Source organism: Erythrolamprus reginae, chromosome 11 (assembly GCF_031021105.1).
Source record: "Erythrolamprus reginae isolate rEryReg1 chromosome 11, rEryReg1.hap1, whole genome shotgun sequence".
NCBI lineage: Eukaryota > Metazoa > Chordata > Lepidosauria > Squamata > Dipsadidae > Erythrolamprus > Erythrolamprus reginae.
The window spans coordinates 32,618,193-32,645,363 of NC_091960.1; the positions used below are offsets into that span (position 1 = coordinate 32,618,193).

At 43.0% G+C, this 27,171-nt stretch overlaps 1 protein-coding gene across 3 annotated transcripts in view; it reads right to left on the minus strand.

Annotated features, from left to right (window-relative positions):
- Window positions 1–749: 749 nt before the first annotated feature.
- The window catches only part of UBXN11 (UBX domain protein 11), a 55,157-nt gene continuing 28,735 nt past the window's right edge, over window positions 750–27,171 (minus strand). For all 3 annotated transcript variants that reach the window (XM_070764704.1, XM_070764703.1, XM_070764705.1), the window contains 6 exons: window positions 25,789–25,866; window positions 9,587–9,707; window positions 8,188–8,291; window positions 7,230–7,300; window positions 5,988–6,134; window positions 750–1,476 (listed from right to left, as the gene is read on the minus strand). In XM_070764704.1, the coding sequence (XP_070620805.1) occupies window positions 1,323–1,476; window positions 5,988–6,134; window positions 7,230–7,300; window positions 8,188–8,291; window positions 9,587–9,707; window positions 25,789–25,866 (675 nt within the window). In that variant the 3' untranslated portion in view covers window positions 750–1,322. The remainder of the gene's footprint in view (window positions 1,477–5,987; window positions 6,135–7,229; window positions 7,301–8,187; window positions 8,292–9,586; window positions 9,708–25,788; window positions 25,867–27,171) is intronic.

The window sequence follows — 27,171 nt, forward strand, 5'->3', positions numbered from 1 at the left end:
GCGGAAGTAGACTGACATTCCTAAAGGGATGGTAATTGTTGTGGTTAGCTCTGGCCCAGCTCCTGCCCCAAGGACTGTGGATGTGGGGGAGACATCCATATGCTGCAGTCCTGTTTTACAACCGGTGAAATCTGCTGATGAAGGCTCCTCTGACCAAGAAGACATGAGTGACAGGGAGGAGGAGAGTGGGGCAGACAGCTCAGAAGGAGATCAATTATGTAGCTCCTCCTTGGATTCGGAACAAGAGTTAATGATACAGCCACGCATGCGGAGAGCGATGCATAGGCAACAACAACTGAGAGAGTATTATCAAAGAAAATGAGGCCACCTGTGGTTGGGCGGGGCTGTGGTCATTAGTGAGGCTGCTATAAAGAGCAGCCTGTGGGTTTGGCCATTGTGGAGGATTATCTGATCGTTGTGTTTTCGTGACTGCTTTACTGACTTTGACCTTTTGTATGCTGATTTTTTCCCGCTTTGAAACTAAACCAGAGCCAAGTGTGTTGCACTTTGTGAAAGAAGAAGGACTGTGAATGGCCTCCCAGTTGCAAGCTAAGTATCACAGGACTGATAAGGGACTTGTACAAATTACCAGTTTGTTTGGAGACCAGTGCTCTTTGCTATCCCAAAAGAGGGCTTGGTTTAAGTGAATTTTCATTATAAAGAACATTGTTTTGAATTTTCAAACATCTGTGTGTCTGAAATTTGTACCTGTGAATTTTTGGGAGGAGTCTACCAGAGAGCCCGACAGAACAGGTAATAAAGGCCAATTTATTTCAGTTCCTTTGGGGCTGGGTAGAAGGAGACAGGTTAAGTCTAAAGTCTTTACCTCTGTCAGGGTCGGAAAGAAAATGTTGCCTAAAGCTCTGTGGCTGGCTGGGGAATTCTGGGAGTTGAAGTCCACATAGTTCAGTGTTTCCCAACCTTGGCAACTTGAAGATATCTGGACTTAAACTCCCAGAATTCCCCAGCCAGCATCCGCTGGCTGGGGGATTCTGGGAGTTGAAGTCCACATAGTTTAATGTTGCTAGATATTGACAGGCACTGCTCTATATCTAAGCCATAACATTCCTTTAGTTTGCCCTGGCTTGTTTACTTGGGGGGAGACGGGGGGGGGGGGGAGCAGGGAGAATACAGTGACTAGTTCTAATCTGTGTAGCTGGAACTACAGGTTCTGTTTCCCTCCTGGACCTGCTTTCATACAGTTAGACCCTGTTTTGGACCCTACCCGAGCAGCTACCTTGGAGAAGGAGAAGAAGGCACACAACGTCCTTAGCTGAACAGCAGCCAAAGCCTGATGCATCATCTACTGTGAACCATTACAGCTATTCCGGGCCTGCTTTGGTGGGAGGGAGCTTTTTCCGCAGCCGAAGAAATGCGTTGGGGACCAGTCCACATTCCTCCAGGCTCGCAGCATCGTCGTTATACACCTGGAGGGGAAACGTGCTGAGAATCTCATAGGGCTGCAGTTCTTCACCCCTGGAAAAAAAAAGCAGAACCACGTTTGTCAACAGGCTCACTTCATGCCTGCCCCAATTTTTCGAATCCGGTGACTGTTCTATCCGGCCTGGTTAATGTTCTGTCTGAGTCACTCCGGAAGCCAAGACCAACCCAAAAAGAGAAGCCAGACACACCGGTAAAAGGCAAAGGCAGTTTATAAAATTCAAGAAAAACACAGCTAACAGAAAATGTCCTTACAAACAGGAAAACGCTGTATCTTCAGATATATCCACGAAGGCAAAAGTCCATGCAGCAATACAGGATTCTTGCTGCCAAGACGAGGCTGTAGATAGCAGACCTACACCTCCCACAGGTCTTCCAAACTGCTGGGCCACAAGCCAGGAACAGAGACGTCGAGAACAAAGCAGGTCACCGTAACTCCAACTGATAACACTGCACATGGCTTCAAGGGCTTGCCTGCCTTTTAAACCCTGCTAAGGAGGACCACACCCAAGCCCAGCTGTTCCTAATTCAGTGCTGATAATACTTCTTTAATTGCTCCTTTCTTTGATCTGAACGTCTCTGTCGCATGTCAATGACGGCTTGTGCGTCATCACCTAATGACTCCAACCTACTGGCTGGGGAGAGCCCCCCCCCCGGGCTCTCATGCTGTTCTCCTTCATCCCATTCCTGACTTGCCTCTCCCCCGTCCGACTGTTCAGCCCCCTCCTCTTCGCTGTCATCCTCCTCCGGGCATGGAGCCAGCAGAGACACAGCCGGTCCCTGAGCAGCCTCAGGCTGAACCACAACAGTTAATTAGCAGTAGTTTAGCCCCAATGAAGACTCAGAAGCAAAGTCACTATGTACCGTATTTTTCAGAGTATAAGACACACCAGAGTATAAGACGCATCTTAGTTTTTGGGGAGGAAAATTTATTTATTGGATTTGTATGCCGCCCCTCTCTGCAGACTCGGGGCGGCTAACAACAATGATAAAAAACAACATGTAACAATCCAATTTAATAAAACAACTAAAAACCCTTATTATAAAAACCAAACATACACACAAACATACCATACATAACTTGTAATGGCCTAGGGGAAGGAGTATCCTAACTCCCCCATGCCTGGCAACAAAGGTGGGTCTTGAGTAATTTGCGAAAGACAAGGAGGGTGGGGGCCGTTCTAATCTCTGGGGGGAGTTGATTCCAGAGGGCCGGGGCCGCCACAGAGAAGGCTCTTCCCCTGGGGCCCGCCAAACGACATTGTTTGGTCGACAGGACCCGGAGAAGGCCAACTCTGTGGGACCTTATCGGCTGCTGGGATTCATGCGGTAGAAGGCGGTTCCGGATGTATTCTGGCCCAATGCCATGTAGGGCTTTAAAGGTCATTACCAACAGTTTGAATTGTGACCGGAAACCGATTGGCAGCCAGTGCAGGAAAAAAAAATTGGAAAATTGGAAAAAGAATCTGCTGACCAGGTATTCATCTGGCTAGCATCCTTAGTCTGGTCAGCTTCAGCATATTATTTTATCCCCTGGTTAGGGCTTTTTAAAAAATCATTATTCAGAGAGAGTAACAATGAAAGAGCTTGCAAGCCAAAAGCTGGGAACATCATTAGCATCTGGAAAGAAACATTTGGAGCAAGTAGAGCAATGAAAAAAAAACCCTGCAAAGATTTAGGACTTGGAAAACATTCTTCGCAGAGAGTAACAATGAAAAAGCTTGCAAGCCGGTAAGAGCTGGGAACACAGTTAGCACCTGGTTACAGCTGGAGAGAAACATTTGGAGCAAGTAAAGCAATGAAAGAAAAAAAAATGCAAAGACAAGATTTGGAAAACATTCTTTGCAGAGAGTAACAATGAAAGAGCTTGCAAGCTGGTAAAAGTGGGAACATTGTTAGCCCTTGGTTAGGGCTGGAAAGAAACTTATTCAGAGCAATGAAAAAAACACTGCAAAGACTTAGGCTTTGAAAACATTCTTCGCAGAGAGAAACAATGAAAGAGCCTGCAAGGTAAGAGCTGGGAAGATTGTTAGCAGCTAGTTGGGGCTGGGGGGAAAAAACTACATTCAGTGTATATGACACATTATCAGCCTCTTTTGGGAAGAAAAAGGTGCATCTTATACTCAGAAAAATATGGCATATTTGTCTATTTACAAAAAACTTGCTGGAAACCGCAATGAAATCAGAGGAATGTCAGTTCAACTGCCAAAAGTCCAGCGTTATCAGCACTGCTGATAACAACCATCCAAAAGAAAGTCATAAATTCAAGTCATTAATTCTTGGAGTAGACAAGTACTCACAAATGCCTTCCAAAACTAGGATTGCAGGATTGCAGGAGGATTTAAGAGAGAAACTCTTTGGCTGCTAGTTCTCTTTCTCTCCATATAGGAACATTGAACTTCTGCAACGGAAATTCCCATCCTCCTCCACTATCTCTGATAACAAGCTATGCATAGAAGTATCTACATTGCCGGAGATGCTCTTGTCTCCCTCGCATTCTTCTTACTCTAGCGTCTAGTATTGGGTCCACAATATCCCCCTCCTCATCTGACTCCGAAATTACCACAGCTGGGGGGGGGCGTCCCCAGGCCCTAACTCTCCCACACTCTCACTTTCCAATTCCTCTGATAAGCACACTGGCCTAGATACCCAGACAGACCTGGTTCATTCTCCTCAAAATCTATGATCAAAGGATGAGCCAACCACAACAGTGACCGGGGTGAAATGCTCCCGGTTTGCTTGTGCCTGTCAGTTGATGGAGAGTTGGTTGTGAAGGGAGCGTGAGGCTCCGCCTACTGCCCGGATGCCACCATTTGGGTTCTTCTATCCTCTGTGCATGCACAAAGTGTTCAGAGCTCACCTCAAAATCAGGAAGAAAGGACATTATCCCACCTCCTCAATTTTATGCTGAAAACAAATCCTCTTCCTTTTGTTTACAGAAGAGCAAGTCACAATAATTTGTCTCCATCTATGGTTTGCCCCGAATATTGTGACTGTAGTGGGAGGAAGTCAGGATCTGTTGTGGTTCAGCCTGAGTCAGATGAAAGACCAGCTGCGTCTCTGCTGGCTCCATGCCCGGGGGAGGATGAGAGCGAAGAGGAGAGTTCTGGGCAGTCGGACAGGGGAGATTACAGTCAGGAACGTGACAAGGAAGAACGGCCTGGGAGCCCTGGGGAGGGTCTCTCTCAAGCCAGTAGCTTGGAGTCTCTGGAGTCATTGGGTGACGAAGCACAAGCTATCATTAGTATGCGACAGAGATGCATAGATCAAAGGAGGAATCAATTGAAGAAATATTATCAGCATTGAATGAGGAACACCAGGGGGTTGGGTGTGGTCCTCATTAGCAGGGAAGGGTTTAAAAGGCAGGTAAACTCTTTCGGCAGTGTGGAGTGTTATCAGAGTGGAGTTGCTGTAATCTGCATTGTCTCTCAGCGTTTCTGTTCCTGGCTCGTGGCCCAGCAGTCTTGAAGACCCGTGGGAGGTGTATGTCTGTTATCTATAGCCTCGTCTTGGCATCAAGGATCCTGTGTTTCTGTATGAACAATTGCCTTCATGTATCCATTTGGAGTTCCAGTGTTTTCCTGATTTGTAAGGACATTTCCTGTTGGCTTCTTTTCTCTTTACCATTATAAAACTGTGTTTGGATTCTACCGGTGTGTCTGGCTTATCTTTTTGGGTTGGTCATAGCTTCCGGAGTGACCCAGACAGAACAGGATCTAGTCTAGTGAAATGGTTGGCACTCAAAAACAACATAAACCAAGTTGCGGGAGACCCCAGTCACGAGTGGGGTTCAGATCCTTTACCAATAGATTCGCTGCCCCATTGCTGGGTGGGCGTGGGCACGGTGGGCATGGCCAAGTCAGCAGCCTGCACCACGAGGGGATTATTTGGCCCTCCCCAGACTCCGAAGGGGTTTTTCAAGCCTCCAGGAGGGCAAAAACAGCTTCCTCGGGGCTCCGGAGGCCAAAAACAGGCCTGTTTCCAGATTTCTGGAACTTCCGGGAGGTCCGTTTTTTGCCCTCCCCAGGCTCTGGAGGCTTTCCTCGAGTCCCTAGGAGGGTGAAAAAAGATTCCCCTGGGCTCTGGAGGCCTTGCAGAGGCCAGAAACAGGCCCGTTTCCAGACCTCTGGAACCTCCGGTAGGCCCGTTTTTTCCCCTCCCGGATTCCCTCCATGCGACTCCTGCACTTACCTGGAATAATGAACAGGCCGCGAGGACATTCCTGGGAGGGCAGGGGATGGGTGGGTGTGGTAGGGTGGCATTTGGGTGTTCGCCGAACACCGGCGATCCTTAGTTAGAGGATCAACTGAACCCTGCCGAACTCCTAGGAGCTCACCCCTGACTCAAGTTTGTTTCAGGCATGGCTCTAAACCCATGATTAAAAAAATGCTCCCAAGGCTCTTATATTTCTTGATCTTGGGGTTGGCAAATGTTAAGCTTAAAATGCAAAAAAAAAAGGGTCAGAGCTTAAGTTTTTCAGTGCAAACCGAAGTTTGCCACAAATTACCATCCTTTTCAAATTCTGCCGGAACCCTCATTCTTCCTACCTATTCTGAGCAAGATGTTGTCGCAAGTCTCCAATAGTCTCTGTGAATGACATTTTGACAATGTACGTCTTCTCTCCATTCTCTGACTTTATCCGAAGAGTTGAAATGTTGGCGTCAGGCCTCTCTGCCTTCTGTTTCCCTTCCAGCCTAAGAGTTAAAGGGAGATGGTGATGGTCACCATGGCTTCTTTAAGGAGAGCAGAATAACCCAGGCACCCTGGTAGATGTGATCATCCTTTTTAAAAAAAAAATAGATACAGTCTGTCCTAACATTCTCCAGATGTATTGGGTCTGCCACCTGTTGTGAGTGCTCCTTGTCCAATAGCTCCCCCGGGCTATTGCAACCGTCCTGCTAGTGAAAATGGGACTCGGGAAAGCCGCATTGGCAGAGGGCTGCAGAAGGCCACAGCAGCCAAAAACAGAGCTCGGAAAACCACACTGGCAGAGGGCTGCAGGAGGCCACAGCAGCCAAAAATGGGACTCAGGAAAGCCGCACTGGCAGAGGGCTGCAGAAGGCCACAGCAGCCAAAAATGGGACTCGGGAAAGCCGCACTGGCGGAGGGCTGCAGGAGGCCACAGCAGCCAAAACTGGGACTCGGGAAAGCCACACTGGCAGAGGGCTGCAGAAGGCCACAGCAGCCAAAAATGGGACTCGGGAAAGCCGCACTGGCAGAGGGTTGCAGTAGGCCGCAGCAGCCAAAAATGGAGCTAGGGAAAGCCGCACTGGCAGAGGGTTGCAGTAGGCCGCAGCAGCCAAAAATGGGACTCGGGAAAGCCACACTGGCAGAGGGCTGCAGAAGGCCGCAGCAGCCAAAAATGGAGCTAGGGAAAGCCGCACTGGCAGAGGGTTGCAGTAGGCCGCAGCAGCCAAAAATGGAGCTAGGGAAAGCCGCACTGGCAGAGGGTTGCAGTAGGCCGCAGCAGCCAAAAATGGAGCTAGGGAAAGCCGCACTGGCAGAGGGCTGCAGGAGGCCGCAGCAGCCAAAAATGGGACTCGGGAAAGCCGCACTGGCAGAGGGCTGCAGGAGGCCGCAGCAGCCAAAAATGGAGCTCGGCAGCTTGTTTTCGCTGGCAGAGTGTTCAGGCCGCCACAGGCACCCTTGACAGGAGTAACGTCGAGCTGGCCATGCCCAACTTGGCCACGCCCATCCCATTCCTCCCCCACCACCCAAGGTCAAACCCAACCCTGATGCGGCCCTCAGTGAAATCAAGTTTGACACCCCTGTTCTGGAGGCTTGTTTACCTCTTCCTCAGTGCTGTAAGACTGGGCGTCTCCACCAAAACTACTTCATGGCTCTGTGCTCCATCCAGGCCCTGGAAGCAAAGAGGGAAATGTCGGCCCATGTTCGAATGCCCTGAGAGACATTAAGTCAGTTGATGCCCTTCTGGTCAACCAGCCCACACATGTAAAGATCCAAATGAAAGGAAGCTTTCTTGACTAGAGCTATTTAGAAAAGAACAAGAGGGCCTGGCAATCATTCTAAATAGCTTTATGAGATCTCATTTGTTATTTGCGGGGTGGGGTGTTTGTTTGTTTGTTTGTTTGTTTGTTTGTTTGTTTGTTTGTTTGTTTATTTATTTATTTTGTCCAATACACAATGAGGGTTTTAGTGGGTATATATATATATACACACACATAATAAAATACATGATGAAGGTTATAGAGGAGATACTCATAGTAAAATATATCTAAGAAATAATAGAAAATAAGATATAGTAATAGAACATATCAATGAAAGAATAGAAGAAGAGATATAGCAACAGAAGAAAGGTATAGGAGATATAGGAGAGCAATAGGACAGGGGACGGAAGGCACTCTAGTGCACTTGTACTCGCCCCTTACTGACCTCTTAGGAATCTGGATAGGTCAACCGTAGATAATCTAAGGGTAAAGTGTTGGGGGTTTGGGGATGACACTATGGAGTCCTGTAATGAGTTCCACACTTCGACAACTCGGTTACTGAAGTCATATTTTTTACAGTCAAGTTTGGAGCAGTTAATATTAAGTTTAAATCTGTTGTGCGCTCTTGTTGTGTGTTGTGGTTGAAGCTGAAGTAGTCGCCGACAGGCAGGACGTTGCAGCATATGATCTTGTGGGCAATACTTAGATCTTGTTTAAGGCATCTTAGTTGTTGGGGTTTTGGGGTTTTTTTGGAGCTTTGAAGAGTGGGGATGAAAATTAGAGACGGGGAGCATCTTACCTGAAGGGTCTTTTTAAGATCTTCCCGGATATCTATCACTTGCCCCTCTCGAACTAGCGACTTTGGAAGTTTGTCCAAAAATTGTTCCATGGTGAGCTTGGGACCTGCCAGAATAAAGTATTTCTCAAGCAGATGTTTTATGGGTTATGTCAACAATAGCGAAGCCATGTTTGAGGTTTCATTTTAATCAATTTAAATATCTTTTTTTTCTGGGGAAAAATCCCCTCCAATTTAGTTGTGTTAAAACCACCCACAATCGTAGGAGAAACAGAAGGAGGGAGAACCAGGTATGGCAGCTTGAGTTCCAGAAAAAAATTGGAATATACGTCTAATATAGAAACCGATTTTTTAGCATCAAAGGGAATAAAAGTGTCTGAGGGGTGTAACACTTACTCAATATTGTCTACAGCTATTGTACGTTCTTTTTCAACTTTTCTTACGTCTGATTTGTAACTATCTACACAAACGACTATTGTAAAGGGACATAAAGCCCTTCATGGCACCGGACCAGATTATCTCAGGGACCGCCTTCTGCTGCACGAATCCCAGCGACCAGTTAGGTCCCACAGAGTGGATCTTCTCCGGGTCCCGTCAACTAAACAATGTCGTCTGGCGGGACCCAGGGGAAGAGCCTTCTCTGTGGTGGCCCCGGCCCTCTGGAACCAACTCCCCCCAGAGATTAGAATTGCCCCCACCCTCCTTGCCTTTCGCAAGCTACTTAAAACCCACCTCTGCCATCAGGCATGGGGGAATTGAGATCCTCTTTCCCCCTAGGCCTTTACAATTCTATGCATGGTATGTATGTATGTTTGGTTTTTATATTAATGGGTTTTTTAATCGTTTTTAGTATTAGATTACTATTGTACACTGTTTTATTGTTACTGTTAGCCGCTCCGAGTCTCCGGAGAGGGGCGGCATACAAATCCAATAAATAAATAAATAAATAAACAAATAAATAAATAAATTTTCAACAGTGTCTTCACTCAATACACCTAATCCTCAACTTAAGACCACAATTCACCACCACCACCCAGTCATAAGTCACTCTTCCTAACGCCGTTGTAATTTTGAACAGGTCACTAAATGAACTGTTGTAAGTCCAGGACTACCTATATTTATCTGGCGAATGAGATATACCCAGGTTGCAATTAGCATGATATTATCTGGATACAACCCAGTTCAGCTCTGAGCATATAATAAATGGTCCTATGCGTAGAGTAGGACAAGCTTTGGGGATCTGATCCCCTTGGCATCTGGGAATTAATGAGAGTCGCAATCCCCTGCATAACTTCAGGACAGGAAGGTTGGGACCAGATTTTCTGGACTTCCTGAACTCTCAAATGTATCTGCAATAGACACTTATAACTGCTGGAGCAAATTGGAATAAAAACCAACTGACCTGAGATTTCGTTTGTCTCCTTTATGCCACTTGGTTTGGAACGCCCAACAACCTGGCCAAAGCCAGGAAAATACCCAGGCAGTTTCCTTTCCTGAAAGAAGACGTCTGTCTTGTCGATGACCTGTGGAATAAATCCCAATGCTGTTAAGTGCCCTGTGGGATTCCAGACTCCAGAGGGCGCTGTTAGATTACAAAGCAGATGAAACTGGATGTCAGCGGCAATAACATATGCTATGGAAACAATCCCTTCCTCCTTCTGTCAACACTCAAAGGAAATACTGCATTTCAGATACCAGAAATGTAACACCCTGTTAGAGGAAACCAAGAAGGAGTTGTCTTGCACATAATTAGAATGGAATGGAATGGAATGGGACAGGAACAGGAACAAGAGATAGGATAGGATAGGATAGGATGGGAATGGGATGGGATAGAGATAGGATAGAGAAGGGACAGAATAGGATAGGATGGGATGGGATAAGATAGAGAAGGGATAGGATAGGATAGGATGGGATGGGATACAGATAGGATGGGATGGGATAGGGATAGGATAGAGATGGGATAGGATAGGATGGGATAGAGATAGGATAGACAAGGGACAGGATAGAATAGGATGGGATGGGATAGAGATAGGATGGGAATGGAATGGGATAGAGATAGGATAGAGAATGGATAGGATAGGATGGGATGGGATAGGATAGAGATAGGATGGGAATGGGATGGGATAGGGATAGGATAGAGAAGGGATAGGATAGAGATTGAATGGGATGGGATAGGGATAGGATAGGATAGAGAAGGAATGAATAGAGATAGGAAAGGATGGGATGGGGATAGGATAGAGAAGGGATAGGATAGAAATGGGATAGGATTGGATGGGATAGAGATAGAGATAGGATAGAAATGGGATGGGATAGAGATAGGATGGGGATGGGATGGGATAAGATAGAAAAGGGATAGGATAGGGTGGGATGGGATAGAGATAGAAGGGACAGGAGAGGATAGGGTAGGATGGGATGGGGATAGGATAGAGATAGGGGTGGGGTGGGATGGAATAGAATGGAACAGAACAGAATAGAATAGAATTGGCCAATGGTGATTGGACACACAAGGAATTTGTCTTGGTACGTATGCTCCAAGTGTACATAAAAGAAAAGATACGTTTGTCAAGAATCATAAGGTACTGAACATTATGATACCATAAACGCATTGGTCTTACAAAGGAAGTTAAAGAATGAATGCAAAAAAAGAAGCGTTAGAAGCCAACAATGGCAGATATCTAATAATAATCTAGATCAGTGTTTCTCAACCTTTCTAATGCCGTGAACCCTTAATACAGTTCTTCATGTTGTGGTGACCCCCAACCATAAGTCTGGTGCCAGTTCTTCCAACAGAACGTTTGATTGGTAGGACAGTCAAAAGGACATCCCCACTGTAAACGCCTGATTGGTCGGATTATAAAAATATGTTCCAAGGGGCCAGAATAGAAGCTTTAATTCCTAACACTATGGGAAATTTGTTTTTTTCCTATGGTCTTAGGCGACCCCGGTGAAATGGTTGTCCCGACCCCCAGGTTGAGAACCACTGATCTAGATGCTCAAATAATGAAAACACATTTTCTCCATTTAGAAACATAGAAATATAGAAGACTGACGGCAGAAAAAGACCTCCTGGTCCATCTAGTCTGCCCTTATACTATTTTCTGTATTTTATCTTAGGATGGATATATGTTTATCCCAGGCATGTTTAAATTCAGTTACTGTGGATTTATCTACCACGTCTGCTGGAAGTTTGTTCCAAGGATCTACTACTCTTTCAGTAAAATAATATTTTCTCATGTTGCTTTTGATCTTTCCCCCAACTAACTTCAGATTGTGACCCCTTGTTCTTGTGTTCACCTTCCTATTAAAAACACTTCACTCCTGGACCTTATTTAACCCTTTAACATATTTAAATGTTTCGATCATGTCCCCCCTTTTCCTTCTGTCCTCCAGACTCTACAGATTGAGTTCATGAAGTCTTTCCTGATACGTTTTATGCTTAAGACCTTCCACCATTCTTGTAGCCCGTCTTTGGACCCGTTCAATTTTGTCAATATCTTTTTTTAGGTGAGGTCTCCAGAACTGAACACATTTATTAAAAAAAAACAACACCAAGGATTTCTCATTTGTCTTTCCCAGACCATATTTCACTAGATTTTAATTTTCATACAACTCTAAATATTTGAACATTGAAACTATGATACTTTACAGGCGTATATCTCCAAAGAAATCTCCTTGGACTCTATTGAAATGTGAAATGAATGCTGATTGATGTAATGAAACTGGGGTAGAGAACTTCTCCAAAGTTTGATTAATTTCTTAAATCTGTTTTCTTACACAACCCCAAATCCTCATAAAATCAACAGAATTAGTACAAAATGACAGGTCACCTACATTTTTCAGCTATTGCTGAGAGAACATTTATCTTTCTTTCTCATGGTCTTTTATTTAGAAACCATGAATATATTCCAGATATTATGAACAGAAAGAAGTTTCATTTCGAAATGAGTAACTATCTGACAGGCATTGGTAGCCGTAATACCACAATCCAATCATATCATGTGTCATGCAGCTAGTCCTCAATTTATGATCACAAATGGAACTCGAATTTCCATTCAAAGCAAGAAGGCTAATTGAGTCACACCTGATTTTACGCCCTTTCTATTAAGTGATTCACTGCAAGTGACCCTCGTGATCATTAAACAAATCCAGCTTTCCCCACTGACGGCTTGAGAATCGCGTGACTTCAGGAGGCTGCAACTATCATAAACGCATTCAGAGCCAGGGTGGCGCAGCAGGTAGAGTGCTGTACTGCAGGCCACTGAAGCTAACTGCAGTTCTGCAGGTCAGTGGTTCAAATCTCATCCCCGGCTCAAGGTTGACTCCGCCTTCCATCCTTCCGAGGTGGGTCAAATGAGGACCCGGATTGTGGGGGCAATAGCCTAGATCTGTTAAAAAAGTGCTATTGCTAACATGTTATAAGCCGCCCTGAGTCTAAGGAGAAGGGCGGCATTAAAAAAATTGAATGAACCAATCAATCAATCAATCAATCAATCAAGTAAGTAAGTAAGTAAGCAAGTAAGCAAGTAAGCAAATAAGCAAATAAGCAAATAAGCAAATAAGCAAATACATAAATACATAAATACATACATACATACATACATACATACATACATACATACATACATACATACATACATACATAAAAATATAAATATAAAATAAAATGCAATAAAATACAATAAAATAATAAAATACAATAAAATAATAAAATAATAAAATACAATAAAATAATAAAATACAATAAAATAATAAAATACAATAAAATAATAAAATACAATAAAATAATAAAATAATAAAATACAATAAAATAATAAAATAAAATAATAAAATAATAAAATAAAATAAAATAAAATAAATTCAGGTTGCTGGATGCCCAAATTTTGTTCCCTTGACTGTGGGGACGCTGCGAAGATTGCTTGAGGACTGGTCACAAAGTAGCTTCCACCACTCTTGCAAACAAACAACTTTCTTCAACGCTGTTGTGACTTTGAACGGTGGCTAAATGAATAGTTGTCAGTCAAGGACTACCAGGATGCCACATGCTAAGTATTGCTTTGGCTTCTCCAGAGCCGAGGACAGATATAACCAGAGCCCTCCATGGCAGAGGCAATGTATCGGTTGTTGGATTTAACTTTTTTTTACTACGGGTTCTGTGGGCGTGGCTTTGTGGTTGTGGCATGGCTTGGTGGGCGTGGCAGGGGAAGGACACTGTAAAATCTCCATTCCCTCCTAATCAGTTGGGACCGGGAGACAGAGAATAGATAGGTCCGGGGCAGAGGTCGATTCCTTCCACTTCGGACCAAATCTATAGAACCGGTAGTAAAAAATAAGGACTGGTTCTTCAAACGTGGTCAATAACGGCAGCCTGACCACGCCCCTGAGTCAGTTCTTTCATTTGCCACTTCTGCTCAAGTGCAGATGCTTTGTTTTAGTACCACGAATGCGTGAAGCACCTGCAAACCCTCACAGCCCACCACTGAGCGAACCAGTGGAGAGACTGGGGGAATAGGAGCTGCAGTCTAAGATACAGGTCTTCAGACTTGGCAATTTTAAGACTTGTGGACTTCAATTGTCAGAATTCTCCAGCCAGCATATGATAGGGCACGCTTGGCTCTGTGCTTTGACTTGAATGGGATGTGAAAGAGTCCTAACCGTAGATAGATGAATTTGTAGTCAGTTAAATCAAAATAATTACCAAGTACAGTGGTACCTCTACCTAAGAATGCCTCTACTTATGAACTTTTCTAGATAAGAACTGGGTATTCAAGATGATTTTTTTGCCTCTTCTCAAGACCCATTTTCCACTAACAAACCCAAGCCTCCAAAATTGTAACCGGAAAAGGCAGGGAGAAGCCTCTGTGGGGCCTCTCTAGGAATCTCGTGGGAGGAGACAGGGCCTCCACCCTCCCTGTGATTTCCCCAATCACATGCATTATTTGCTTTTACATTGATTCCTATGGGAAAAATTGCTTCTTCTTACAAACTAGTCTACTTAAGAACCTGGTCACAGAACGAATTAAGTTCATAAGTAGAGGTACCACTGTACTCTACTGGACTGAACTAAGCATCCAACCACCAGATGGCAGCAAAGAAATAGAGGGGGAACAAACCATCTGGCCACCAGATGGCAGCAAAAGCGAACTAACCATCTGGCCACCAGATGGCAGCAAAGAAATAGATTGGGGAAGAAACCATGCTGCAATTCACAGCAGGGGTTTCCAACCTTGTCATCTTTAAGACTTGTGGACTTCAACTAGCTTTGCTGGCTGGAGAACTCTGGGAATTGAAGTCCACAAGTCTTAAAGTTGCCAAGATTGGAGAACCCTGGTTCAGAGGTCTTCAAACTTCAAACAGAGCTGGCTGGAGAATTCTGGGAGTTGAAGTCCACCAGTCTTAAAGTTGCCAAGGTTGGAGATCCCTGGTTCAGAGGTCTTCAAACGTCAAGCAGAGTTGGCTGGAGAATTCTGGGAGTTGAGGTCCACAAGTCTTAAAATTGCCAAGGCTGGAGATCCCTGGTTCAGAGGTCTTCAAACGTCAAGCAGAGTTGACTGGAGAATTCTGGGAGTTGAAGTCCACAAGTCTGGTCTAAGACTTTGAGAATGCACCAGAATTCTGGGCTTTGACTTTGCCGCACTCTGTTTCCACCTGTCTGTGTTTCCTCTCTAGAACTAACCAAGCATTCATTTTTAGGGTCCACACCCCAACCCTCAACTGCTAAAAAAACATGTTTTCCCCAGCAATAACCACCAGCCCAAAGGGCACACAGGCCGATTCTAGAAACAGGGCTCATGTTTCCCTTTTTTCAACAATACTTTCTCATGCATCTCTAAACAATGAAAGTTTAAAGATGTTAATAAAATTCCCCCACCCTTGGGTATGAGGCATACACCCTACGTAAATGAGGCCTTTCTCCCGATAAAGATCAGTAAAACGATGTGTTTGATTTATTCTAGCTAAGTTCTAGCTGATAATAGGTTCAAGTAAGTTCCAACAGTAAATTCCAGGCATCTGTAAATAGCCTCATAACTTTCCTCCCTCACTTAAAGTTGCTGAGTTTCTAAATTGTGCAGACTCTTTCATGTGCCCTGTTCTCTTTCAAGAGGCAGGAAGGGGTAGATTTGTTAATTAAGACATGTCCTAGGAATTATTCAGATCTTAAAAAACCTAGAGCTGCGTCACTTTCGATCTGATCTAAATGTAGCCTCATAAAATCATCTACCACAATGTCCTACCGGTCAATGAATACTTCACCGTCAACTGCAGCAACACACGCACACAAAATAAATTCAAACTCTATGCAACTATCATAAACACATTCAGAGCTGGGGTGGCGCAGCAGGTAGAGTGCTGTACTGCAGGCCACTAAAGCCGATTGTAGATCTGAAGGTCAGCGGTTCAAATCTCATCACCGGCTCAAGGTTGACTCAGCCTTCCATCCTTCCGAATTGGGTCAAATGAGGACCCGGATTGTGGGGGCAATAGGCTGGCTCTGTTAAATAGTGCTATTGCTAACATGTTGTAAGCTGCCCTGAGTCTAAGGAGAAGGGCGGCATAAAAATTGAATGAATGAATGAATGAATAAATAAATAAATAAATGTAAACCGCTCGAAACTTGACTGCAGAAAACCCAACTTCAGCAACAGAGTGGTCAATGCATGGAATGCACTACCTAACTCTATGGTTTCGTTGCCAAACCCCAAGAATTTTAACCTTAGGCTGTGTGCAGTCGACCTCTCCCCATTTCTAAGAGATCTGTAAGGGGCGTGCATAAGCGCACCATCGTGCCTACCATCCCTGTTCTGTTGTCCAAATTTACCTATACAGTGGTACCTCTACTTAAGAACTTAATTCGTTCTGTGACTAGATTCTTAAGTAGAAAAGTTTGTAAGTAGAAGCAATTTTTCCCATAGGAATAATTGTAAAAGCAAATAATGTGTGCAAACCCATTAGGAAAGAAATAAAAGCTCGGAATTTGGGTGGGAGGAGGAGGAAGAAGAGGAGGAGGACAGTTGCTGCCCAGAGCGAAGGGAGCGTTGCTTTTCTCTGGGTGCTGGCAGAAGTTTATTCCTTCTCCAAGCGCCCAGAGAAAGGAAAATGCTTTGTTCGCTCTGGACTGCCAAAGCCTCCTTAAGCGCCATCGAAAGGCTCCTCTGGCAGCCCAGAAAAGCCCAAGATGGCCGGGATTAAAGGGGGAATGGCAGGAAACTGGCCGGGCCTTCGTCTTGCTCTCAAATTTCCTGGGAAATTTTTCCGGGCTCGGGTTCTTAAGTAGAAAATGGTTCTTAAGAAGAGGCAAAAAAATCTTGAACACAAATTCTTATCTAGAAAAGTTCTTAAGTAGAGGCGTTCTTAAGTAGAGGTACCACTGCACCTACATAGCTGGCTGGAGAGTTCTGGGAGTTAAAGTCCACAAGTCTTAAAGTTGCTAAGTTTGGAGAAATGCTACTCAGGAAACAAATAAGAGAGGCAGGAATCTGCAGCCAGTTAACAGAGAAAGAAACTGAGGAAAGACCTTGCACCAACAAATCAAGTAGTTAAAAAGGGAGGCAAAATTTGCCCCTTGGGACATTGTTAGTACTATGTACAAAACAGTTGAGTTTGCAATATATATACAAGCTAAAAATGCTTACATGTATTGAAGTACTATAGCTTCAAGAGGTAGTGTTGCAAATTGCCATAAGAGGGAGCCAGAAAGCATGATTCTCGCTCTCTGCTCTCTTTGTTCTTTCTGTTGATTCACTGTGACTGCTGTAGTAAGCTCTGTGTTATTTGATGATAGTTTGATGTATTTGTAAGCTGTAAAGTATGTCTGATATGTAAGAAACATAGAAGTCTGACGGCAGAAAAAGACCTCATGGTCCATCTAGTATGCCCTTATACTATTTTCTGTATTTTATCTTAGGATGGATCTATGTTTATCCCAGGCATGTTTAAATTCAGTTACTGTGGATTTATCTACCACGTCTGCTGGAAGTTTGTTCCAAGGATCTACTACTCTTTCAGTAAAATAATATTTTCTCACGTTGCTTTTGATCTTTCTCCCAACTAACTTCAGATTGTGTCCCCTTGTTCTTGTGTTCACTTTCCTATTAAAAACACTTCCCTCCTGGACCTTACTTAACCCTTTAACATATTTAAATGTTTCGATCATGTCCCCCCTTTTCCTTCTGTCCTCCAGACTATACAGATTGAGTTCATTAAGTCTTTCCTGAACTCAATCTGTATAGTCTGGAGGACAGAAGGGAAAGGGAAATTAATATTGGGACATATTTTAGCTGATCTTGCCGGGGCATAATGCCACCGGTAAAACATCTTATACAAGTTTTCTTTATAAGGTACTGATTGAGTTATTTAAGTCTTTCCTGATATGTTTTATGCTTAAGACCTTCCACCATTCTTGTGGCCCGTCTTTGGACCCGTTCAATTTTGTCAATATCTTGTAAAATATGGTAAGATTATTTTACGTATCTCTCAGTTATTCTATTGAGATATTGACTGATTTGAATGTGTACGACTGGACTGTTTAACTTGACTGTGCTATTTCCAAAAGTAAACACTAATGCTATACAAAACAGATACATTAACAGAACTTTAACATATCTGTTTAGTATGACTGAATGATTGCTCATATCTCCTGGGTATCTGCTGGAATTCCACGTTTTCCTCTGTGCATGGCCTTGAAAACTAGTCATTCATATTACTACAGCGGCCAGATTAGCATTTGCGCAATGGTGGAAAAATGAAGATATACCTCAAGGTGGGTTAATAATAGAAAAAATTAGAAACTGTGCAGAAATGACTAAATTAACTCTGGAACTCAGAAATAATGAAGAATCTGAGTTTTATAAATGCTGGGACCCTTTTTACCGCTGGTTGGGGAAAAAAGAGAACAATCCGACCAATAACTGCTTAAAACTCACTACATACCAAATTGTATATTTACAAAGATAACAGTCTTCGGTAAAGGATTGAAATATGATATGGATAAAAATTAAGCCCATCGTTCTAAAATTTCTTTGCTATGCTATACTCAACTTTACTTCTTATTTACTTATAATGTCATTTTCAGTTATAATGTAACGGGCTATAGAGAATATTTATAGCACAAACTTTCGATACAGATCTGCCGTTCACCCGCCCGTTTTTTACTATTTGTTTGTTATTACTGTATATTGTTTATTGTATAATTCATTGATGTTTATTATTATTATTATTATTATTATTATTATTATTATTATTATTATTATTAATTGGATTTGTATGCCGCCCCTCTCTGCAGACTCGGGGCGGCTAACAACAGCAGTAAAACAGTACAACAAAATCCAATACTAAAAAATCAGTTAAAAACCCATTATAAAAAGACCAATCATACATACAAACATACCATACATAAAATTGTGAAGGCCTAGGGGGAAAGTGTATCTTAGTTCCCCCATGCCTGGCGGCAGAGGTGGGTTTTAAGCAGCTTACGAAAGGCAAGGAGGGTGGGGGCAATTCTAATCTCTGGGGGGAGTTGGTTCCAGAGGGTCGGGGCTGCCACAGAGAAGGCTCTTCCTCTGGGTCCCGCCAAGCGACATTTTGGTTGACGGGACCCGGAGAAGACCCACTCTGTGGGACCTAACTGGTCGCTGGGATTCGTGCGGCAGACGGCCCGGTGCCATGAAGGGCTTTATAGGTCATAACCAACACCTTGAATTGTGACCGGAAACTGATCGGCAACCAATGCAGACTGCGGAGTGTTGGAGAAACATGGGCATATTTGGGAAAGCCCATGATTGCTCTCGCAGCTGCATTCTGCATGATCTGAAGTTTCCGAACACTTTTCAAAGGTAGCCCCATGTAGAGAGCGTTACAGTAGTCGAGCCTCGAGGTGATGAGGGCATGAGTGACTGTGAGTAGTGACTCCTGGTCCAAATAGGGTCGCAACTGGTGCACCAGGCGAACCTGGGTGAACGCCCCGCTCGTCACAGCTGAAAGATGTTTCTCTAATGTGAGCTGTGGATCGAGGAGGACGCCCAAGTTGCGAACCCTCTCTGAGGGGGTCAATGATTCTCCCCCCAGGGTAATGGACGGACAGATGGAATTGTCCTTGGGAGGCAGGACCCACAGCCACTCCGTCTTGTCTGGGTTGAGTTTGAGTTTGTTTTATATTATATTTTATATTTCTTTTTTCTTTTTTTTTGTCTAAATATTTGTATTGTAATTTGTATTGTTGTTGTATTTATTGTATGTATTCATGTAAATAAAATTTATAATAAATTTTTTTAAAAAAAGAAAACTCAAGGGTCATTCTGCAACCTCCTTAACAGACATGCAAGACTTTATTCATGTAGCTTTACAATACTGTAGCATTAGTTTTGCCATGTTTCCTGTCTGGTTTATGTGGGAGGGTTGGAGGGCCAAGCCCCCCTGCAGCTATATGGAGCACTCAGACTCTTGTTTGTCATAACATGTTATAGTCATATGATCATGGTTTGCAAACTTCCTCACTGGCTTTCCATGAAATAAGCCAGTGGGCAAGCGGGCAAGAAATAGGAAGTCGCGGTGACAATTTGTGCAATTCTTTCTTAAGAAGAGTAACCAGGGAGTTCCTGAGCTATTGTCACTAAGCAATGGGGTCACAAAACGAAGCTGGTCTGATTTCAACTCCACCAGGGAACAAGAGGGGCAGCCTAGCTGTAAAATTTACCCTTTAATTTTTTTTTACCAAAACTTTACCCTTAGACCAGTGGTCCCCAAACTACGGCCCGGGGTCCAGATGCGGCCCGCTGAGGCCATTTATCTGGCCCACAGGTGAGTCTGTCGGCCTGAAGAAACCCCTGTGGGCTCTGAGCCCCGCCTGGCTTCTCCAGTTGTGTCTGGGGACCACGGCAATGTCCCCTGTAAGGGGTGCTGCCACGCACACCAAAACAATCCCCCATGCAGTCTTTTCCAAGGCCAAACTGGGGAGCTGGGCATCAGAGTTGGGGCGGGGAGCAACAAAGAAAGTGCGGGGAAGTCTTGCACCAGTGAAAGTTCGCACGCGCCTATGCGCGCGAGCTCCCCGTTCTACTGCCAGCCTGCCATGCACCTGGGGGGATGGGGAGGCTGAACACTCCGCCGCAAACTTCAGAGAAAGAAGTGGGGAGAAAGAAAGAAAAGGGAAAGAGAAGGGAAAAAGAGGGAGGGAAAGAGAATTGGAGAGGAAGGATGGAGAGAGGGAAGGAAGGAAGGTGGAGAAAGAGGGAGAGAGAAAGGGAGGGAGGAAGAGAGATAGCAAGAGAGATAGTGAGAAAGAGAGAGAGAGAGCAAGAGAGAGAGAAAGAAAGAGAGAGAGAGAGAAAGAAAGAAAGAGAGAGAGAAAAGGAGAGGAAGGAAGGAGGAAGGGAAGGAAGAAGAAATGGAACAAGGAAGGAAGGAAGGAAGAATGAAATGAATGGAGGGGCGGAGGAAGGAAGGACTTTTAAGGGGTGGTGTAAATTTTTTTAAAAACATTTCTCAGCATACATTCGAACAATACAGTGTACCATCTAATTTTCCATGAATAAAAGGCAGTATTTTGTTAGTAACGAATATCAATCATCAAAAAATTGCATTTTTTTTCTAAAGTTGTCATCCAGGTGCATACTTTTCTTTTAATTAAATTCCTTCCTTAATGTTCCTTCAAAAAGTACACCAATTATATTTCTAACGTATTAACCATTATGACAAAGTGCTTCATTCTTTCTTTATACATTTTTCTATAAACCAAAAAAACCTTGTATAGCCAATCAGATGTTAACAAAAGAAAATTAAAAACAAAACATAAACTTTTGTGAATTTCAGACTTCCCCCCCTCTAAATAGTACGTTCCCATTTTATTTTTTACCTTAAAATAAGATATGTGCAGTGTGCATAGGGATTTGTTCAGGTTTTTTTATAGTCCGGCCCTCCAACAGTCCGAGGGACCGTGAACTGGCCCCCTGTGTAAAAAGTTTGGGGACCCCTGCCTTAGACTGTCAACCTCACCCCCCCCATTCTATGAGATCTTTAAGGGGCGTGCATAAGCGCACCAGCATGTCTACTGTTCTTGTCCTGGCAAAGAATTTTTTATTTTTTTCTCTCCAATCACAGTACAATAAAAATTATAACAACAACATTATATTGTTTTACAATAAATCAATTTCAGGAAGTTATAGAATACAATGCTACCACCGTCACTTTTGACATCTGAATAAAAATACTGTAGCTGCCCAATTTTTTAATGCTGTAGAAATATACTATTAGCTAAGACTCCATTTAAGCTGTTCCGAATTCTAGTATCTCACATTGAATAGGCTGGAATGTTTCAAATCTCTCCTAATCACTTCCATATCAATTTTCATATATAATCAATACCCTTTACAAATAGTTAACGCCTATTAATAAAATACCCTTAAAAAAACATTTGAAAAATTCTTACAGTAGCATAGTCAAAGGGGAAAAAATAAACCCAATAATATCACTAAATATTGCCTAATTAATCCAATTACCAACCTAATTACTAATGGCTTTATATAACAAATTAAAAATGAAAAGGATAGAATAAAATTAAATCTATAAAAAATAAAATGAAATTATGTCTCTAAAGAAATTAAGAAATTAAAAAACGTAAGACAGAGAATAGAAAATTACACCAAATAGATAAGATAAATATAGGTGTAAAGATGCAGCAGAATAAAAAAAAAAGAAAGCTAGAAAAATAAAGAAAAAGAAAAGCGCAGAACAAAAAAAGAAAGAAGAGGGGGAAAGAGCAAAGAAGAACTTTCCTCCTCTTTTCATTGACTTCTCCACCTATCTGCAAATTTGCAAAGTTTTAAAATTGCCTTATAAAAAAGAACATACCCACAGAATCCTTCAACCCGAACAAAGTCCACCCTTGCTTATATCTGTTATTAATACCTGCCTGACAAAAATAAAAATACAATATTTAGAGTAAGTTTAGCATCTTATCTTCGACAATTCTATGTAAGAAGTTTAACAAACCTTCTGACATAGAATTATAATTTGCCAATTTTGCCCCTGTAGCTCCAATTCTGTTAAATTCATCCTATATATGTTGCTATGTTACTTCTTTTATGCACACAGGCAGAAATGTTTCATATTTCTTGTTGTTAGCTGATCCCAGTCCATGAGAGCAACCATTAACATTTGCAAGAGTTTGATATAAAGAACAGCCTTCAAAGGCTCTCTTTAGGCTTTTTTTGTTCTTTTGGTATACAAATGTCACATGACTTTTATTATAGGTAGGATTTCAATAAATAACAGCATATTATAAGGTTGACTCAGCCTTCCATCCTTCCGAGGTGGGTCAAATGAGGACCCGGATTGTGGGGGCAATAGGCTGGCTCTGTTAAAAAGCGCTAACATGTTGTAAGCCGCCCTGAGTCTAAGGAGAAGGGCGGCATAAAAATCGAATGAATGAATGAATGAATGAATGAATGAATGAATGAATAAAATTAAAATAAACAAATAAATAAATAAATAAATATTTGTATCTATCTTGCAATACGGAGAGGGGCGGCATACAAATCTAATAAAATAAATAAATAAATAAAATTATAATTATAAAACAAGGAAGTCACATTTTACGTTGCTTGCTTTATTAAATTGGCAAATGTTTAGCTAGACCAGGGCTGTCAAACTCAATTTCATTGAGGGCCTTATCAGGGTTGAGTTTGACCTCGGGGGACCAGGAAGGCATAGCCAGGGTGGGCGTGGCCAGGGTGGGCATGGCCAACTCAACATCACTGATGTTGGGGGCACTTGTGGTGGCCTGGACAGGGCCGGGGGGAACCTCCTGCAGCCCTTTGCCAGTGAAATTGGAGCGTTGTTTTCACTGGCAGAGGGCTGCAAGAGGCTGTTGTGGCTGAAAACAGAGTCTGGGAGGGCCGCACACAGCCCTCTCTGGCTGTTTTCAACTGCAATGGCCTCCTGCAGCGAAAACAAAGCTCCATTTTCTCTAGCAGAGGCGCCATGGGCAAGTCCTTCACTATTTCCAGGGTGTTCTTGTGGGCCAGGTCTAAGCACCCCACAGGCCGAATCTGGCCTGCAGGCCTTGAGTTTGACCCCCTTAAGCTAGACCAGTGATGACGAACTTTTTTCTCCTTGGGTGCTGAAAGTGCGTGCGTACACACTATCGCGCATGCATAATTCAATGCCTGGGGAGGGTGGAAAGAGCTTCTCCCACCTCTGCGGAGGCCCTTTGGAGACCAGAAGTGTCCTGTTTCCCAGCTTCTGGTGGGCCCAGTAGGTCCGTGTTTCGCCCTCCCCAGGCTCCAAAGACTTCCCTGGAGCCAGGTGAGGGTAAAAACGCCACCTCCTATCCTCCGGGAGGCTCTTGAAGCCAAAAACATCCTTTCAGAGTCTCTGTGCGAGCCAAAAATCAGCTGGCCGGCACACACATGCACATTGGAGCTGAGCTAGGGCCATGGTTCGGGTGCCAGCAGGTATGGCTCCACGTGCCACCTGTGGCACCCGTGCCATAGGTTCGCCATCAGGGAGCTAGACAGTAGCACTTTGCTAATCTTCACTAATCTTTAAAAAAAAGTAAGCATTTGGTAAACCTAGATAATATTTGGATGAAAGATCCCCAGGAACCCCAGAAATGTATTTCACTAGAAACTGAAGGCTTAATTTATACAAATTCCTACAATTCAACTGCACTTGTCTTTTTTCAATTTTTTTAAAAATCTATTTGCTATTTCACTTTTTCTGTTTCCAACTTTTTTCCATTCTTCCTAAAGAAACTATCCTAATAATCTCTAGTTAAATTGTATTTTTACTGATTGCTTTAACCCAAAAAATTTCTGAGCTTTGAGTGGTAAACGGTTTTGTTTTTTGAGAGCTGATGTTCGTATTTCCAGTATTTTTTCTCTGGTGCTTCCCCGAGTCACATAATGTAAAATCTAAAATAATTTTTCTAATAGAATTTGATCTAAATATACAGTGGTATTCTTAAACATTGTATTTACCTGCTGAAAATACCTTTTAATTTTCATTAGTGGAAACTGCTACCACTAGTAGACTGTTTTTAAATGTTTATTATCTTTATTTTAATAATGAAACAGTATTTTTAAAAAGGAAACTTAAAGCAATGCAAACTTAGAAGGAAAAGGGGAAATTAACAGACTTAGTTTAAGCAAAAATACAGAAATGACAATTAAACTGTTCTAAAGAAGGTTTTGAGAGAAAAATTGTTCCATTTTCCAATGCAACAAGTATTCTCAGTTCCTCAAACGGACTGATCATTTAAAAAAAAAAATTCACAGCTTGCAAAAAAGCTGCAACACAAACCATCTGCCTGTTGTTTGAATGAAAGAGAAATTAGGTACAATAACTTGACCAGAAAGTATTCCATCCGCAGGTCAGTAACATTTCAACAAACCTCATAGAAACTGTGCTGATTGTATGGATCCATTATCATAAAACCACAGAATCAACACCAGAACTAAGTTTATTTTATTTATTTGTTTTGTCAAGTACCTATTGGTTGTATACAAAGATATAATATTTATATACATGATAGTAGTAAAAGAGAAACATTAGGACAAGGGACGGAAGGCACGCTGGTGCACTTATGCACTCCCCTTACTGACCTCTTAGGAATCAGGAGAGGTCAACAGTAGAGTTGTAGTAGAGCATCTTTTTGTACGCATTATCTTTTTGTAGGCCTTAAGTTGTAGTAGAGTAGTGATGGCGAACCTATGGCACAGGTGCCACAGGTGGCACGCGGAGCCTTGTTTGTTTGTTTGTTTGTTTGTTTGTTTGTTTGTTTGTTTGTTCGTTCGTTCGTTCGTTCGTTCGTTCGTTCGTTCGTTCGTTCATTTATTTATTTATTTATTTGTTCATTCATTCATTCATTTATTTGATTTTTATCTGTTTGTAGGCATTAAGTTGTAGTAGAGCAGTGATGGCGAATCTATGGCATGGGTGCCACAGGTGGCGCACGGAGATTTATTTATTTATTTGTTTGTTTGTTTGTTTGTTTGATTGATTTTTATGCCGCCCTTCTCCTTAGACTCAGGGCGGCTTACAACATGTTAGCAATAGCATTTTTTAACCGAGCCAGCCTATTGCCTCCCAGAATCCGGGTCCTAATTTTACCCACCTCGGAAGGACGGAAGGCTGAGTCAACCTTGAGCAGGTGATGAGATTTGAACCGCTGACCTTCAGATCTACAGTCAGCTTCAGTGGCCTGCAGTACAGCACTCTACCTGCTGCGCCACCTCGGCTCTGCCGTTGCCCTAGCTCAGTTCCAGCGCATGTATGCACACCCGCCAACTGATTTTCAGCTCACATAGAGGCCCTTGAAGGGATTTTCATATTCTGGAGGGACTCTGAAGGGATGGGGAGGGTGAAAAACAGGCCTACCAGAAGTTGGGAAATGGGCTATTTCTGGCCTCCAGAGGCAATGAATTATGGGTGTGGGCACTTGTGCAGGAGCGATAGTGTGTGCGCACAGGCTTTTAGCACCCGAGGAAATAAAGGTTCTCCATCACTGTAGTAGAGTATCTTTTCGCAGGCATTATAACCTTGGAATTTCCAATTCTGACAAACAAAAAACCCAAGAGTACAAAAACAGGAAGCTATAAAGATATACAGTACCTGAAATGGGACACCACTGGGGTAACGGCTCTGCAGCTCAGAAGGAAAAAAGCCATCCATGATATCTCGCAGGCAACGCTGAAACCACAAGCAGAATGAACTCATTAGATTTCCCCCAGAGTGACAAAGCAACCGCAGTGGAGGCAAAACGACTCCGTTATTTGCCTATTGGCACCTAATCTGTTCCCTTTTATCGGGGTTTTGAGACAGAAAATATTTATGGTTTCCCACCATTTAAAAGAAAAAAAACATTGAATGGGTCAACATTTTCCGTGGGAAAATTTATGGACTCGATCTGAATTTAGTAGCAATGGCAGACAGAGAATGGGATGAGTAAACAAAGGAAGAAACCAAACACTCTTGAAAAATGCATGGACATGAGTGTTGTGAATGGTCCTCGATCAACTCTGGTAATTATTGTTGTTGTTGTTATTGTTGTTGTGGTGGTTAGCTCTGGCCCAGCTCCTGCCCCAAGGACTGTGGATGTGGGGGAGACACCCACATGCTGCAGGCCTGTTTTGCCCCCGGTGGAATCTGCTGATGAAGGCTCCTCTGACCAAGAAGACTTGAGTGACAGGGAGGAGGAGAGTGTGGCAGACAGCTCAGAAGGAGATCAATTCTCTAGCTCCTCCTTGGATTCAGAACAAGAGTTAATGATACAGCCACGCATGCGGAGAGCGATGCATAGGCAGCAACAACTGAGAGATTATTATCAAAGAAAATGAGGCCACCTGTGGTTGGGTGGGGCTGGGGTCATTAGTGAGGCTGCTATAAATAGCAGCCTGTGGGTTTGGCCATTGTGGAGGATTATCTGATCGTTGTGTTCCGTGCCTGCTTTGCTGACTTTGACCTTTTGTGTGCTGATTTTTCCCCACTTGGAAACTAAACCAGAGCAAAGTGTGCTTCACTTTGTGAAAGAAGAAGGACTGTGAATTACCTCACAGCTGCAAGCTAAGTATCACAGAACTGATAAGGGACTTGTGTAAATTACCAGTTTGTTTGGAGACCAGTGCTCTTTGCTATACCAAAAGAGGGCTTAGTTTAAGTGAATTTTCATTATAAAGAACATTGTTTTGAATTTTCAAACGTGTGTGTGTCTGAAATTTGTACCTGTGAATTTTCGGGAGGAGTCTACCAGAGAGCTCGACAGAACAATTATTGTTGTTGTTGTTGTTGTTGTTGTTGTTGTTGTTGTTGTTATTATTATTATTATTATTATTATTTATTAGATTTGTATGCCGCCCCTCTTCATAGACTCGGGGCGGCTCACAGCAATAACAAAAAAAACCCCAATGTACAACAAATATAATATTTAAAAATATCTAAAAAACCCTTATTTAAAAACCAGACATACACACAAACATACCATGCATAAACTATATA